Raw genomic sequence first — 18546 nt, 5'->3', positions numbered from 1 at the left:
AAATTAGTGACCAATATAGCCACCTTTCTTTATGATGTAACATAGTAACATAGTTATTAAGGTTGAAGGAAGACTTTAAGTCCATCTAGTTCAACCTGTAACCTAACCAACATGCCCTAACATGTTGATCCAGAGGATGTCACTCAACAGCCTTCCATCCATAGATTGTCAGTTGCTTGATCTGTTTACGATGAACATTGCGTGCAGCAGCCACCACAGCTTCCAGACACTGTTCCGAGAGGTGGACTGTTTTCCCTCCCTGTAGATCTCACATTTTATGAGGGACCACAGGTTCTCTATGGGGTTCAGATCAGGTAAACAAGGGGGCCATGTCATTTTTTCTTCTTTGAGACCTTTACTGGCCAGCCACGCTGTGGAGTAGTTGGAGGCATGTGATGGAGCATTGTCCTGCATGAAAATCATCTTTTTCTTGAACGATATCGACTTCTTCCTGTACCACTGCTTGAAGAAATTGTCTTCCAGAAACTGGCAGTAGGTCTGGGAGTTGAGCTTCACTCCATCCTCAACCAGAAAAGGTCCCACAAGTTCATCTTTGATAATACCAGCCCATACCAGTACCCCACCTCCACCTTGCTGGAGTGGATCCCTCTGCCCTTTACTGATCCAGCCTCTGGCCCATCCATCTGGCCCATCAAGACTCACATTTCATCAGTCCATAAAACCTATGAAAAGTCAGTCATAAGATATTTCTTGGCCCAGTCTTGACGTTTTATCTTATGTTTCTTGGCCAAGGTAAGGAAGGCTAAAAAACGACCACCTTTGAACATGTCCCTCAGTATCGCACACCTTGTGCTTTTTGTTACTCCAGTAATGTTGCAGCTCTGAAATATGGCAAAACTGGTGGCAAATGGCATCTTGGCAGCTTCACGCTTGATTTTCCTCAATTCATGGGCAGTTATTTTGCGCCTTTTTTGCACAACACGCTTCTTGCGACCCTATTGGCTATGAAACGCTTGATTGTTCGGTGATCACGCTTCAAAAGTTTGGCAATTTCAAGACTGCTGCATCCCTCTGCAAGACATCTCACAATTTTGGACTTTTCAGAGCCCGTCACATCTCTCTTCTGACCCATTTTGCCAAAGGAAAGGAAGTTGCCTAATAATTAAGCACACCTTATATAGGGTTTTGACGTCATTAGACAATACCCCTCCTCATTACAGAGATGCACATCATCTGATTTAGTTAATTGGTAGTTGGCTCTCAAGCCTGAACAGCTTGGAGTAAGAAAACATGTATAAAAAGTATCAATCTGTGAACAACTGCGTCTAAGAATTGTGAAAGGATTTCCTCGCCAAGACTCTTAATATCCACACTACATAATATCATCAAGAGATACTAGAGAAAACCATGTGCCCAAGGGACAAAGCAGACGGTCAATATTGGACGCTTGTGATCTATGGTCCCTCAGGCAGCACTGCGTTAAATAAGGGAAGGATTCAGTTGTGCAAACAAGGAATGTCCTCAGGAAACTTTATAGTCAGCGAACAATCCTCAAATAGAAGTTAAAAAGAGAACCGGTCACCAGTAACAGAGGGCCAGCACCTATATGCCCTCATATAGACATCATAATAGCATGCTGTATATGTTCGCAATGCTTACGGTGCGGTCCGATGGGACTCAGTGTTGATCCAGGCGCCTACTCTCTTACGATAGTTGTCGTCCTTCTCGCTTTGCGTCGATAACGTGTCCTGTGTCATTCACACAGTGTCCTCCATTGTGCTCTTGCGCGGGCATACTTCTCTCTGCCCTACTGAAAGATCACTGGCAAAGATGACGGACGCCGGAGCATTTCCTCTGCTGAGGTGCCCTCTATAACCCCTTTTCAGATTATGGGGCGACATCGTAGTTGTAAATTATGGGTTGGAGGCCCACTTAGTGTTTCATCCTCTCATGTTGAAATCCTAGTTGAGCTTTTTCATTGCTTGTGATAGGAACTAGGGATGAGCGAACATGTTTGGATAAGGTGTTATTTGAGCGACTTCGGTGTGTTAGAAAAATAAGTTAGAGTCCCTGCGGCTGCATGTCTCTCGTCTGTTCCCAAGGAGCATCAAGGGAACACGCCCTTGGGTCATAACTCCGGTCCTCAGTGAGCATCATCTTAGAAGCAACATTTGTTTTAAAAATCATGAAATCATGAAAATTTGCCACTGGTTTTTAAGTAAAAACAAAAACACATATTTAGGATCCAAAATAAATGGAAATATTTATTTTAGGAAGGCTGTACAGTCTAGTGAGCAGATCCACAGAGAGATCCTCTATGCTCTTCATGTCGGGGGGAGACAGGCTAAAATAACAGTTATGGCTTCACATGTGGCTGTGCAAAAGACACCGGTGCGGAGAGCAAAGATCTGGACGAAAGGAAACGACGCGGACGCGATGATGTGCTGCTGCCGTCTCTCCCTCCTCCCTTACAGCATTTTCCTCTTCTCGAATTCCTGCAGGGAGATAAATAATGTATGTTAGTGACATGGAACAAGCTGCAGGCGAACGCTGCCTTCAGATTAACACCTGGTAATTTTTTTTATTTTTTTTTATGTAGTACGGGCATAGGGACCAAACAGACGCATGGCAGCGTTCTAGGAGGCTCCAAATATATGGGAAGGTGAAGGACGCACGGAACGTAGGAGAAGCACTGGGGTATTTGTCGATCTGCCACCTATAACCTCAGTAAATCACACCTTGCTCAAATTCGCACAGAAGACGTCCACAGAGCTCCATAACAAAAACATTACAAATTGTCTCTCCATCTGCCTGTCACCGGCAAAATATGGTAGAAGAGCGATCCTCTGCTGCCATCATGTGCAAGGGAAAAGCCCTTACAGCTCAGGAATCACTCAGTGCTGCATGAACATACTCTGCTGTCCTACGCAGGCTCCCCGCCATCGCACACATGCAGGAACCCAGCAGTCGCACGCACGCAGGATCCCCTTTCAACACACAATTAAGCAGTGTTCACACGTAGCGCATTTTTGTTCTGTTGCTTTTTACCCTGTCTTTTCTGCAGGTGTCCACACCAAAATAAACAATCTTCGATGACAGATTTATACTTCTGCACTTTGCCTTTTATTTGTTGTGTTTAAAAGGAAAACAAACACTATTAACTAGCAGATATGGGGTTAATAGTGTTCTGAACCTGCATGGCACCAGCACTTAGAGCGCCGCTGCCAAGAGGGGTCAGTCACCACTGTGCATAGAGAGCGGCGGCTATAACTGCGCACACGGCACTGACTGACAGCCAGCCCTAATGAATAGTGGCTGTCAGTCAGTGCCAGTGGTGGGGGTTCCAGCCGCCACTCTATATACACAGAGCAGTGACTGAACGCTTCCGGGAAGAGTAAAGTTCATTTCTTCATGGCAGCGGGGGTCTAAGTGACGGCGCACAGAAGGGTCATTACGCTGTTAGCCAGCAGATTTAACCTGCAGATATGGGGTTAATCAGCAGGTTAATAGCATTTTTTTCCATGCGGCAGAATCCCCTTAATACTTTTTCCAGTACAAAAAAAGATTGAGGAAATCAAATCTTTTCCTGCTTTTAATGGAGATATAGTGACCCCACCGTGTTTACTGTACTGGTCAATTATTTTATACTAGATGAAGGCCCGATTCAATCGCATCGGGAGGGCGGTAATGTCGCGATGGGACAGGCTTTAGAGTGTTGAGAATCTCTCCTCCCCATGTGCTCACTCACCTATCCACTCTCTCTTTCCCTATGTGCTGACTTCTCCTGCCTGTGCTCTCTTCTTTGACCTGTCTACCCCATATTCTATCCCCATTGTCTGTTGTCTCTCTCCTTCCTGTGCTGTGTTCTCCCCTCATGTGCTGTCCTGTTTGAGCTGTCTCCCCACTGTGCTCTGACTCTCTCACCCCTGTGCGCTTTCTTTCTCCCATCTGCTGTCTTCTCCTCTCATGTCATCTCTTCTTTGACCTGTGTACCCCATGTGCTCTCCCCCTGGTCTGCTCTCTCTCCACCACTGTGCTGTCTTCTTCCCTCATGTGTTCTCTCCATTGAGCTGTCTCCCCCCTGTGTGTCCTCTTTCCTATGTGCACTCTCCCCTCCCCCTGTATACAGCTCCTGGGCAGGGGAGAAAGCAAAAGACAATACTGACATTACAGCAGGAGATCGCAGAGGATACATTTTGTGAGGTAAAGTATTGTTTAAAAACAGTCCGTGAAATATTTTACCTGACAAAATGAATCCTCTGTAATGTCAGTATTGTCTTTTGCTTCCTCCCCTGCCCAGGAGATGTGGTATGCTCCGTACACGGTCAGACACAGTCAAATTTTTAAAATGAACTTTTGTTCTTGGGAAAACCCCTTTAACGTGACAGGCTTCCTCTGCCTGTAGACAAGTCGCGGATCTGCCGCGGGGATCAGCCAAATTATTCGCGCAGGTGCAGTAAATCAGCGGTCACATTAAAACTGCGCATGCATTCCTCGTGTACAAAGATGGCGGCAGTCAGTGAATCATTCGGCTAATCGTGGCAGCAGCGTGTTCGCGACGGTGTTCCACTGGTGGTACCGCGCAAGAGGCTGAATATGGCGTATAGTGTGGGGTGTACGCGTATACAGTGTGTGTGGTGTGTACGGCGTATACAGTCTCTGTGTGCGTGCGTGTGTGTGTGTGTGTGTGTGTACACATAGTATACAGTGTGTGGTGCATAAGACGTGTGTGTGTGTGTGTGTGTGTGTGTGTGTGTGTGTGTGTGTGTGTGTGTGTGTGTGTGTGTGTGTGTGTGTGTGTGTTGCGGAGTGTACAATGTGTGTGTGGTGCAACGGTGTTCTGCTGGTGGTACCGCGCAAGAGGCTGGTACCAGCAGCAGTTTCCATATTGACACTCATCACTAGGGTGTCCCAATATGGAGGATGGTGAACTTCCGCCGCTTGGAATTCTGGGATCCGGACGGAACAGGATGTGACGACATTACAAGGTAAGTATATATTAAGTATTTTCATAGATTGGAGTTAAAATTTCAGAGACGCAGCAATTCCAAATAGGTCTTTTTTATTACTTTACTTTTTAAAACTGCTAAAAAGGGGGAACGTTGGTTTCTTTTGAATTTTATTTTTTTATACTTTTAAATATATTTTAATCCCTTTGAGGGATTCATTTTTTTTTTTTTTTTTTAGGCTATGTGCACACGTTGCGGATTTGTTTGCGGATTTTTCCGCGCTGTTTCAGCAAAATCCGAAGGCAAGATGTCCTGCATTTTACCTGCGGATTCCATGCGGATTTTGCCTGCGTTTTCACACCTGCAGAATCCTATAATGGATTAGGTGTAAAACGCTGCAGAATCCGCACAAAGAATTGACATGCTGCGGAAAATAATCCCCCAACGTTTCCGTGCGGAATTTTCCGCAGCATGTGCACTGCGGATTTTGTTTTCCATAGGTTTACACGCTACTGTAAATCGCATTTAAAAGTGCTGCATCAAATCTACTGTGGATCCGCAGCAAAATCCGCAACATGTGCACTTACCCTTATACTGCAAAAGTAGCGTAGGACTGACCCTCGGTGGTGGAGTAAGCCCATTCATTAAGACACCCCTGTCATTGCCTACGGTAGGTTGCAAGACTTTGCTTCCAATGTACTTTGCAAATTTGCTATTGTAAAAGGGAAAAAAAAAAAAATCTCCAGAAGTGACAAAAATATTGTGCAGCCGTTGGATGAGGCTGCAGACGATCACCTGGAGAACGCGCTCTCTGGATTAATCTGACAATTACACGTTATTACAAAGTGAAGCCAAAGCAGTTTTCAGCTCTGTACCGCCACCAACATCGCAGGATGAAGGTTTCCCCGAATAGGGTGACCGCTGTGCTGGAAACATTTCTTTTCGCCATTTCCTTGCTCCTATGCCAAATGCAATTTTAATTCTTAAGAGTTACGTTTTCTGCACATAAAGACTGGTGCGCGGAGCACGGCCGAGAGCGCAAATAGGGCCTGCAGGTGCAGAGGGGGAGGGTAAAAATAATATGAACGGCAGCCAGAACTGCGGAGAACAAGGCAGTCACCGACCTGACGGTCAACTACAAATCACTCAGAATTGGGGGCTTTACCTTGTGCATGGTGCTTCCGAGTTGGGCAGGAGACATGCTGACCACCACGCCGGCTCTCTGTAAGGCTGCAATCTTCTCTTTCGCTCCTCCTTTCCCGCCGGCAATGATGGCACCGGCGTGTCCCATCCTCCTGCCCGGAGGGGCGGTCAGGCCAGCAATAAAAGACACCACAGGCTTAGCATTAGAGCCCTGTTGGATACAATAGGAAAGTATAAGGAATAGCCGTGACACCCAGCTTGTAATGCAGATCTCATTTACTTCAATAGGAGCTGAGTGTGCAAAAACGGACATTCGTGTCACTAACGAAATCGAGAAAATCACAGTAAATCTGCAATGAACAGATCTTATTCTTTAAGTTAAAAGGGGTGGTACCATCTCCAAGTTCCTATCCCAATATGTAAAAATAATAAAATTAGCAAATACCGCTACATAAAAATGTAGTATAGTTCTTCTAATTCGCCATGTCACTTACCCCTTTCCTTACTACATCCCCATCTATTGTTGACTAAAGATGCAATACTGTTATCCCTTAGTCCCTTCCTTATAATAATTTTTTATAATAATTTTTATTTATATAGCGCCAACATATTCCGCAGCACTTTACAATTCCTGATAATATTCTTAGTCAGCATGCTAAAAAAAAAAAAAAAAAAAAATTAAAATACACAAAAAAGGTGGCGGCACCAATCCCAATCAAGGAACACTATCTTTAATAATTCCCCCAAAAGCTTTAGGGTCGAAACCAACCCCCTCCCCTCTTCCTTGTGGGAAGTCGGAGTGTGTAAGTTCTGAGTAAATTCTAAATTCAATTCTACAAAAAAAATAAACATAAAAGTTACCAAGCATAATTTTTTGCATTTCCAGCCTTTAAAGAAAAATAAGTTAGTGGCAAATAGAGGTGAAAAGAGCGATAAAAATCAACAGACCGGAGCAGAAACGTGTCGCAGAGGGGAAATAAGAAAAAACAAATTCGGAAACGTTGGAACTATTATTATTTTATTTTATTTATTTTTTTTTTTTTTGGGGGGGGGGGTAAATTTTAAATGTATAGCAATTTTTTATGTAAACTTTAAATAAGTGTTAAAAAAGGAATTATATCCTTCCTTAAGCCTTATATCCCATTGAAGACATAATAGAGGGGGAGGGCTTGTGCAGGAGAAGCCTAAGGCTAAGTTCACACGTTGCAGAATTTCCGCGGAAATTTCCGCGGCAATTCTGCGCCTCCTGCCGCGGGTATATCGCATGCAGAATTAGCATGCATATACCCGCAGAAAACTAGCGTTTTGCAAGCATAATTAGCTTGCAGAATGCTAGCGTTTTCCAAGCGATCTGTAGCATCGCTTGGAAAACTGATTGACAGGTTGGTCACACTTGTCAAACATAGTGTTTGACAAGTGTGAACCACTTTTTACTATAGATGCAGCCTATGCAGCATCTATAGTAAAAGATCGAATGTTTAAAAATAATAAAAAAAATAAAAAACATGGTTATACTCACCTGCAGACCTCAGCGGCATCCGTTCCTATAGCTGTTGTGCGGTGAAGGGCCTGTGATGACGTCACGGTTTGTGATTGGTCACGTGACCGGTCACATGCGGTCTCGCGACCAATCACAAGACCGTGACGTCATCGCAGGTCCTTCACCGCACAACAGCTATAGGAACCGAAGCGGCAGCGTGCAGCGGAGAGGCCGGAAGACTGCGGGGGACATCGAAGGTGAGTATATCGCTATTTATTTTAATTCTTTTATTTTTTACCAATTATATGGTGCCCAGTCCGTGGAGGAGAGTCTCCTCTCCTCCACCCTGGGTACCAACCGCACATGATCTGCTTACTTCCCGCATGGTGTGCACAGCCCCGTGCGGGAAGTAAGCAGATCAATGCACTCCTATGTGTGCAGAATCGCCGCGATTCCGCAATTTTAATGAACATGCTGCGTTTTTTTCTGGAATGCGATTCCGCTCAGGAAAAAAATGCAGCATGTGCACAAAAAATGCGGAATGCATTCCGCTACATAGGATGCTTAATGGTAGCGTTTTTTTCGCGGTTTTATAGCGTTTTTATAGCGAAAAACCGCGAAAAATATGCTACGTGTGCACACAGCCTTACAGTCAGAGAGAGCTCTTATCCGAGAGAATTGTACACAAGGATCCGTATGTTTTCCAAAAAAGCATTGGCGTATTTCCTACATTCATGGTTCCTTTTCATTTACAGCACTTTTCCTAAAAACAGACGTTGATGGTACGCCTGTACAATACACTATTACGCTACCCATACACATAAAATACTGTTGGCCCTCTCCTCACCCATACACAAAGTGCGGCATTACCGAGCGCTCATGCTTTTTTTTGTCAGGCCACAATGGCATCAGCCGATATCCCCTGACATCAAAAAGATTAGGCCTGAAACTGCCCACCCCCGACAGTTTGTCCAGAGTCTGACAGTTGGATCGTTGTGCTGAAACCAGATTTTAAAAGATCACCGTGAACATTAGATTAACCCCCGAAGCTTTTCACTGTTTCGCGTTTTCGTTTTTCACTCCCCTCCTTCCCAGAGCTATAACTTTTTTATTTTTCTGTCAATGTGGCCATGTGAGGGCTTATTTTTTGCGGGACGAGTTGAACTTTTGAATGACATAATTGGTTTTACCATGTCGTGTACTAGAAAACAGGAAAACAAATTTCAAGTGCGGTGAAACTGCAAAAAAAGTGCAATCCCACACTTGTTTTTTGTTTGGCTTTTTAGCTAGGTTCACTAAATGCTAAAACTGACCTGCCATTGTGATTCTCCAGGTCATTACGAGTTCATAGACACCAAACATGTCTAGGTTGTTTTTTATCTAAGTGGTGAAAAAAATTTCCAAAGTTTAAAAAAAATAAATAAATAAAAAAATTGCGCCATTTTCCGATACCCGTAGCGTCTCCATTTTTCGTGATCTGGGGTCGGGTGAGGGCTTATTTTTTGCGTGCCGAGCTGACGTTTTTAATGATGCCATTTTGGTGCAGACACAATCTTTGATTGCACGTTATTGCATATTAATGCAATGTCACGGCGACCAAAAAACGTAATTTTGGAGTTTACTTTTTTCTTCGCTACGCCGTTTAGCGATCAGGTTAATCCGATTCTGACCGCGACGATACCAAATATGTGAAGGTTTGATTTTTTTTTTTATTGTTTTATTTTGATTGGGGCGAAAAGGGGGTGATTTGAACTTTTATATTGTGTTTATACTTTATTTTATTTTTTATTTTAATTTATTTATTTTTTTTTTTTACTTTGGGCATGCTTCAGTAGACTCCATGGTAGACTAGAAGCTGCCACAACCAGATCAGCTCTGCTACATAGAGGTGATGATCAGATCGCCTCTATACAGGTCCTTCTCAAAAAATTAGCATATAGTGTTAAATTTCATTATTTACCATAATGTAATGATTACAATTAAACTTTCATATATTATAGATTCATTATCCACCAACTGAAATTTGTCAGGTCTTTTATTGTTTTAATACTGATGATTTTGGCCTACAACTCCTGATAACCCAAAAAACCTGTCTCAATAAATTAGCATATCAAGAAAAGGTTCTCTAAACGACCTATTACCCTAATCTTCTGAATCAACTAATTAACTCTAAACACATGCAAAAGATACCTGAGGCTTTTAAAAACTCCCTGCCTGGTTCATTACTCAAAACCCCCATCATGGGTAAGACTAGCGACCTGACAGATGTCAAGAAGGCCATCATTGACACCCTCAAGCAAGAGGGTAAGACCCAGAAAGAAATTTCTCAACAAATAGGCTGTTCCCAGAGTGCTGTATCAAGGCACCTCAATGGTAAGTCTGTTGGAAGGAAACAATGTGGCAGAAAACGCTGTACAACGAGAAGAGGTGACCGGACCCTGAGGAAGATTGTGGAGAAGGACCGATTCCAGACCTTGGGGAACCTGAGGAAGCAGTGGACTGAGTCTGGTGTGGAAACATCCAGAGCCACCGTGCACAGGCGTGTGCAGGAAATGGGCTACAGGTGCCGCATTCCCCAGGTAAAGCCACTTTTGAACCAGTCCCAAGTGGTCCCAAGTACTTTTTTCTGATGAAAGCAAATTTTGCATGTCATTCGGAAATCAAGGTGCCAGAGTCTGGAGGAAGACTGGGGAGAAGGAAATGCCAAAATGCCTGAAGTCCAGTGTCAAGTACCCACAGTCAGTGATGGTGTGGGGTGCCATGTCAGCTGCTGGTGTTGGTCCACTGTGTTTCATCAAGGGCAGGGTCAATGCAGCTAGCTATCAGGAGATTTTGGAGCACTTCATGCTTCCATCGGCTGAAATGCTTTATGGAGATGAAGATTTCATTTTCCAGCATGACCTGGCACCTGCTCACAGTGCCAAAACCACTGGTAAATGGTTTACTGACCATGGTATTACTGTGCTCAATTGGCCTGCCAACTCTCCTGACCTGAACCCCATAGAGAATCTGTGGGATATTGTGAAGAGAAAGTTGAGAGACGCAAGACCCAACACTCTGGATGAGCTTAAGGCCGCTATTGAAGCATCCTGGGCCTCCATAACATCTCAGCAGTGTCACAGGCTGATTGCCTCCATGCCACGCCGCATTGAAGCAGTCATTTCTGCCAAAGGATTCCCGACCAAGTATTGAGTGCATAACTGAACATTATTATTTGATGGCTTTTTTGTTTGGTATTAAAAAACACTTTTATTTGATTGGTCGGGTGAAATATGCTAATTTATTGAGACAGGTTTTTTGGGTTATCAGGAGTTGTATGCCAAAATCATCAGTATTAAAACAATAAAAGACCTGACAAATTTCAGTTGGTGGATAATGAATCTATAATATATGAAAGTTTAATTGTAATCATTACATTATGGTAAATAATGAAATTTAACACTATATGCTAATTTTTTGAGAAGGACCTGTATAGCAGAATTGCTCACTTGCTATGAGCGCCGTCCACTGGGTGGCGCTCACAGCAATCAGGCACTGACAATAATAGAGGTCTCCAGGAGACCTCTGGTTGTCATGCCAAAACCGGTGACCCGCGATAAGGTGACGCTGGTCACCGGTGGGCATATTTCCGGCGCGATTACCAGAAGCACTTGTTAAATGCTGCTGTCAGCGGCATATAACTGGTTAATAGCCGTGGGTGGATTGCGATCCCACCAGCGGCTATTGCGGGCACATGTCAGCTGTTCAAAACAGCTGACCTATCCTGGGAAAGATGTAGGGTCACTGCTGGAGCTCACATCAAAAGGGAAGGAGCCCGACATCGGCGTACTATTACGCATGATGTTGGAAAGAGGTTAAAGTTGGCCAAACCCTCCGCTCAGTGGTACCCTAACTGATAACTAACTAACTATAACTATAACTAAGGGGACAAAGCGGTCGTAAATGCCATTTAGCACCCTAGTAGTGACGCTACAAAGAAAAAAAAAAAAAGGAATTTAAGTTACTAAGAATTGGCTAAGGAGCAAAACTGCAGGATCTGACTACGTAGAGTTTATTTGTAGTCTGTTGCCATGGAGACAGATTTACACACATCAAAAGAAGACATATATTGGCTAAGGTTTTCTTTTTCTTTACATGCATTTATTGCAAATATTTTATCACTGCTTTCTTAACAAATCCTACTTTCCAATATAAAAAAGAGGGTGGGAGAAATCACAAGAGAAAGCTTTATTCTGAAATGAACTACGACACTTACGGTATTATGTTCTTTCAGATATTCAGCAGCATTTTCCTCAGCACTTCCACCAATTTCACCAATCAGAATGATCCCCTCCGTCTTGGGGTCATTTAGGAAAACCTCGAGGCAGTCAATGAAGTTTGTTCCGTTAAAGGGGTCTCCGCCGATACCTTCAGAAGCAAGTCAACGAAAGTGACTACAGAGCTGCAAATGCCCGGGAACAATCACAAAGGGTGGAAATGGTTACCAAAGGGCGTGACTTTTTGGATAAAAAAAAAGAACTTCAGAGGGGACCGGTTAAATGGGAATGGGTTGTCCAGGGCATATCCATAAATAATTTTTTATTTTTTTTTTACATTTTGGGTCTAAAAACTAACAGGCAGGTACTTAGTAACAGAGGCAACTACCTGCTTGTTCTACCCGACCAGTCACGAACCACTCCTGCCAGCGAATCAGGTGCTTCACATCTACAGAGCAGCTCTTCTTCTTCCGAGCTGCTCTGTTGATGAGTTATGAATGTTGCCATCGTGCTGATTAACAGCCGCATTCCTGCAGTTCGCCAGTGGGGAGCTGGCTGTCAATCAGCATGATATCACACCCCGTCAGACCAGCCTCCTACAGGTATATCAGATGACATGTGAACAGCCTTGTAGGTTCAGGTTCCCAGGGAGGTCAGGACCGGACGAGAGTCGTGATTAGTGAGCGAGCTCGGATAAGGTGTTATCTGAGCATGCTCATGCGGTAATAGAGTATCTTTGGCGTGCTCGAATACTAATAGCGCACAATCGTGCTCGGATAACATCTTATAATGTCCGCTCATCACTAGATGTGAGCAGAGCTAAGAAATGCATGACACAGTGGGGACCAGAGAGTTCAATTTTGCAATGGAGGTGGGAAAATTTCAGGTAAATGCAAAATTTTTATGCAATTATAAATATATCTTGAATTCTGCTTCCATATGATAAAAAAGAGGTTCTGCAGCAGATAAAATAAAAAAAATAAAATAAAAAATCTTGATCTCCTTAGTGATTTCTTGCACTTTTTCGTGCGTCTCTATCGGAGGGGTAAATTAGTTCTCATTAGACAATTCATTACCGCGATGTTACTGAGGCGAGGGAGATGCTGCTGCTCGTGCACAAAACAATAACATCCAATTATCCAAGTTTTGAAAGGTAAAATCAATAGTTTCCCCTGAACATTGCTGGCGATGTGATCCGCGCCGCGCACGCGTCGGGGACACCGAGCTGGCTTATTAAACTGCGCCGTACTTTTTCCTTTTAATTAGGAATGAAGGAGCGGGTAAATTGGCTAAAGAACTGTAAATGTGATGAAATGTGGGAACAAAGCTGCTGTCAGAAGTCAAACACGAGAGAGAGTAGAATTTCAGGGAATTAAAGGGATATTACACATAACAAGGAGCTAAGGAACTAGGGAACAGTGGCAGCTGACGGGGCTAACTTCTCAGGAATAAAAGCCTTAGCTGCAGTGAGCACAGGTGACATTAGAAAGACATTAGAACGTGATCACAGGGAGCCGTTTCTCTTTTTAATCTGCTCACAACATCAGTGTGGACCGTAAAGGGCTGCAGTGATTTAAGGCTCCTACTCATTTACTGTTCATTCTTATTAAAAGGGGTTGTACAAAACATAGGTTGAGTTGAAAACCGGGCACCTCTGCCGATCAGCTGTTGTCCAGAGGAGCCAAAGTATACAGCGGTGGAAAGCGCCGTTTCCATAGAATAGGTATTGGCCATTTCATGTACTGCCGCTCTGCTCACACTCACTTCTATAGTTGCTAAGCTGCAGTAACTGAGAACTGCCTCCACAGCGAGCAGAGCGGTGGGGTTCAGGCTGTGTACATCCTGAGCCTGGTAGCACCTGACCACTTGGGGTTTAAAAATAAGCAAATCTTTTGATAACTAAGTATTCCAGCTTCGTCTTCTCAAAAAAATCAGAATTGTTGAGAATCAATTCGCCATAAACTTTCCAACTGCTTGGAAAAGATGTGTAACACTCTGAAGTTTCCTAGGACTGTATTGAGCACTTTACATGCAAATACCTTAGTATTGTCACAGTGACCTCAACATATATGTCTATAAGTAAACGGATGGCAGCTCTATTACACCCTATCTGCAGTGTTTATTCATTATTTCATGGCCAAGCTGTGATGCCTTCTTACTTTCCAGATTAATTACCTAGCAGCAGCTGCATTCCTGCCTTGGCTTTTATACAGGCTATGATAATTCTTCTTGATTGGCTGTGCTATATCATGTGATGTGAAGTCATGGAGAAGCACTGCGAAACTAATTGGTTCAGTGAATTTCAACAATTTTTTTTTCACCCATAAGTCGATTTGCTTATCTCTGGTAGGGGTGACAATCTCGATAGTTTCGATACGGAAAACCTATACTCCGATCTGGACAGTATCTTTTAAGGCATTATTCAATAAATTGCCCCATGTTCGTCCGCTCTTCTGATTTACTGTATTAGCACCTCATTGCTCTACACTCCCCGACATGAAGCTCACGAGACCTACCGATGCAGAGAGACTGTCCCAACCCAACCTGCGTCGTCTGATGCACGGCTTCATATGTCAGAGTTCCTGATCTTGACACGATACCTGCGGGTGAAGGAAAGCACAGGCCCGGTGTGAACATTATGGAAGAGGGATTTCATGTTTTATTTCAGCGCACCGGCAATAAAAAGCTGTGAACCACGCGCCGACACATTAATCTTTCAGGGAATGGTTCTTCAATGGTACAGATATTGATGTGATCTTACTACAGGCGTCCGGCAGAGACTAGAAGCCATCTACACTGCCTGACGGCTCAGCCTGTGGATGCGGAGCCTCCATCACATAACTAGAGAGGTTATCTGCAGCACAAAGTGCCAACGTTCTGCAAAAACATCACAGCTAATTACAGAAGTGAAGGGAGAGGGAAAAAATAATAAGAATCTACAGCTTAATAACATTCTCACTTAGCTACAGTTCAATTCTATTTCCAGAAATATACTTATGGCCATATAGTAGTTCTGTATAGTAAAAAATGCATTGTAATTAGGTTTTTACATATTTATACAATATGGAAAGGGAGGACCTGAAGCACCACCTAACGGTGCTACAAAGGAAGCGCAAAAGCAGCGCTCACACATTGGCCTTTTTTTCGGGAACATGTAAATAAAAAATAAAAACACAAGAATTATATACAACTACATTGTGGGTAGTGGTAAGCACAGAAACTAATGTAATATATACATACAATATCTATCTATCTATCTATCTATCTATATACACACACCACTACCCACAATGTAGTTTTTTTAACCTATATACAGTGCCTAAAAGTAGTATTCAACCCCCTGCAGATTTAGCAGGTTTAATAAGATGCAAATAAGTTAGAGCCTTCAAACTTCAAACAAGAGCAGGATTTATTAACAGATGCATAAATCTTACAAACCAAAAAGTTTGGTTGCTCAGTTAAGTTTTTATAAATTTTAAACATAAAAGTGTGGGTCAATTATTATTCGACCCCTAGGTTTAATATTTTGTGGAATAACCTTTGTTTGCAATTCCAGCTATTAATCGTCTTTTATAAGACCTGATCAGGCCGGCACAGGTCTCTGGAGTTATCTTGGCCCACTCCTCCATGCAGATCTTCTCCAAGTTATCTAGGTTCTTTGGGTGTCTCATGTGGACTTTAATCTTGAGCTCCTTCCACAAGTTTTCAATTGGGTTAAGGTCAGGAGACTGACTAGGCCACTGCAACACCTTGATTTTTTGCCTCTTGAACCAGGCCTTGGTTTTCTTGGCTGTGTGCTTTGGGTCGTTGTCTTGTTGGAAGATGAAATGACGACCCATCTTAAGATCCTTGATGGAGGAGCGGAGGTTCTTGGCCAAAATCTCCAGGTAGGCCGTGCTATCCATCTTCCCATGGATGCGGACCAGATGGCCAGGCCCCTTGGCTGAGAAACAGCCCCACAGCATGATGCTGCCACCACCATGCTTGACTGTAGGGATGGTATTCTTGGGGTCGTATGCAGTGCCATCCAGTCTCCAAACGTCACGTGTGTGGTTGGCACCAAAGATCTCGATCTTGGTCTCATCAGACCAGAGAACCTTGAACCAGTCAGTCTCAGAGTCCTCCAAGTGATCATGAGCAAACTGTAGACGAGCCTTGACATGACGCTTTGAAAGTAAAAGGTACCTTACGGGCTCGTCTGGAACGGAGACCATTGCGGTGGAGTACGTTACTTATGGTATTGACTGAAACCAATGTCCCCACTGCCATGAGATCTTACCGGAGCACCTTCCTTGTTGTCCTTGGATTAGCCTTGACTCTTCGGACAAGCCTGGCCTCGGCACGGGAGGAAACTTTCAAAGGCTGTCCAGGCCATGGAAGGCTAACAGTAGTTCCATAAGCCTTCCACTTCCGGATGATGCTCCCAACAGTGGAGACAGGTAGGCCCAACTCCTTGGAAAGGGTTTTGTACCCCTTGCCAGCCTTGTGACCCTCCACGATCTTGTCTCTGATGGCCTTGGAATGCTCCTTTGTCTTTCCCATGTTGACCATGTTTGAGTGCTGTTCACAAGTTTGGGGAGGGTCTTAAAATAGTGAGAAAAGGCTGGAAAAAGAGATAATTAATCCAAACATGTGAAGCTCATTGTTCTTTGTGCCTGAACTACTTCTTAATACTTTAGGGGAACCAAACAGAATTCTGGTGGGTTGAGGGGTTGAATAATAAATGACCCTCTGAAAAGACTTTTCCCAATTTAAAAAAATAAAATAAACAAAGAAATAACATTCTTTTTTGCTGCAGTGCATTTCACACTTCCAGGCTGATCTACAGTCCAAATGTCACAATGCCAAGTTAATTCCAAATGTGTAAACCTGCTAAATCTGCAGGGGGTTGAATACTACTTGTAGGCACTAATATATATATATATATATATACATATACACACATATATACTCATACACACACACACGTATATATATATATATATATTTTTTTTTTTTTTTTATTTATCTAAAAAAACTTATATTTCATATTTTAGATCTGTCTCTCTCACACACACACACACACACACAATCTACATACATACACAAGAATTATAAACTAGTAATCTGCAGAACAGCGGCATGAATGGGACTAAGAGGTGGATGAACCGAACAAATAACCACAGTAACCAAACTTCTGATCAGGAGAACCACATCTACCTGTTATTGTACGGTTTAGTCCCAGGTCCCTGCCTGCACGATCACCAGAAAAATACAGCAAGGCCTCCTCTATTGCTGTACCAGACACCCCTGTCGTAGATCCCCTCCAATCTGAATCCAATAGTCCCCAAAAACCCCTTCCAATAGAGTAGCTGGATTCAGACTAAAAGGGTCCCCCAAAAAGTAGAGAGAGATCACCTGCAATCATCTGCACAACCCCTACAGCACCCCCACAGGAGAGATTAAGCATTACATCGTTTTTGTAAAGATGGTAAGGTATTTGGAAATGGATTTGACTAGTTTTACAATGTAATAACCAAATTAAAAAATAAATCTATGCACCAAATACTGCTGGTTAGGAGTTCCTTTGGTTGGGGTCCATTATCCTTGCCAATGTAACAGCAGTAATCCAGTATGGCCCTGCTCATTTCTCCACCATAGCCCCTTTCTACTTCTCAGCCCCAGGCACGTTCTTTCCTGCAGATTTTTTTTTTTATAAAACCCTTTTTATTCAGCTCCAAATTGAGGGAAGTGGTGTGACTCTGCCATTAAACTAGCTCTTTATGAGCGCACAAAAAATATATATCTACAAAATGTAATTGCATTCCTATTTGATTTTTCAATTTTCGGTTTATTGGTAGTATCCTCGGCGCAGGGATGTGCAGAATACTAATATTCATCTTCTCCGCATGTCTATGCCAAACGCTTACATTAGGTATAAAACCAGCGTGAAAGCAAAAAAATAAAAAAAATAGATTATAAAAAAAAATGTAAAAAAAAGTCAGCCCAAAATCTAATTACTAGCGTCAAGAACAAAACTGATTTTGTCAAGGGCTCTTCCCGGCCGTTCGTTTTATTTCTTGATACCGGTGATTGCAGCGAAACAACACACAAGAGACAGGCGGTGGCGGTTTATTAACACGGTAACATCAGTCTACTCGCCCGTGTACAGCAGCCATTTATATGAGGAGCGTTTCTGTGCATTTTAATGGGGTAGTGTTATAATATCACACGAAAATCGGCCTCATCCATTTGGATGCTGAATACACTGAATTATTTTGCTGGGATCGGAGCTGGAGAAGAGAGGTCGCCAGGGAAAATCATCCAGATCCTGCTCCATACATGATAGTGATGGGGCAGCTGCAGGCAGCAGCTGCTATAGAGCACCCATCTTTCTACTTACCATAGAGGATGACTTAATGGGAAATCGAGGGGCGAAAGATGGCTAGGAGAAGGCTAGGAGAAGGCTGACCCTGCACTTACAACTGGGTCGGAGGAACACAACCACACAACTTCCAAACATGTTGCCACAAATGTTTGGAGGCATCTCCTATCCACTGTGAAGGAGATATATTTCTGATAACTGAGGGGTCTGACCATGTGCATTGAGAGATGGTCCACCATGATGTGCACGGCCATCCCATTCATTCCCATGGGCGCACTGAAGACCAAGCGAGAGCAACGATTTACCATCTCTCAATTTAAGACACCAGGATCAGTGTGGGTCCCAGAATTCGGAGCGTTACCACTCATCACATGGATAGAGAATAACTTTCAA

General features: G+C 43.3%; 1 protein-coding gene across 1 annotated transcript in view; it reads right to left on the bottom strand.

The window, feature by feature from the left end:
• Positions 1-2198: 2198 nt before the first annotated feature.
• SUCLG1 (succinate-CoA ligase GDP/ADP-forming subunit alpha) overlaps positions 2199-18546 on the bottom strand; it is a 38029-nt gene continuing 21681 nt past the window's right edge. The window contains exons 6-9 of the mRNA XM_077280274.1: positions 14306-14389; positions 11789-11940; positions 6076-6264; positions 2199-2456 (exon numbers count right to left, since the gene is read on the bottom strand). Of these exons, the coding sequence (XP_077136389.1) occupies positions 2430-2456; positions 6076-6264; positions 11789-11940; positions 14306-14389 (452 nt within the window). The 3' untranslated portion in view covers positions 2199-2429. The remainder of the gene's footprint in view (positions 2457-6075; positions 6265-11788; positions 11941-14305; positions 14390-18546) is intronic.

This window comes from Ranitomeya variabilis, chromosome 1, assembly GCF_051348905.1.
Source record: "Ranitomeya variabilis isolate aRanVar5 chromosome 1, aRanVar5.hap1, whole genome shotgun sequence".
Lineage (NCBI taxonomy): Eukaryota > Metazoa > Chordata > Amphibia > Anura > Dendrobatidae > Ranitomeya > Ranitomeya variabilis.
This window is presented reverse-complemented; position numbering and strand designations above follow the sequence as displayed.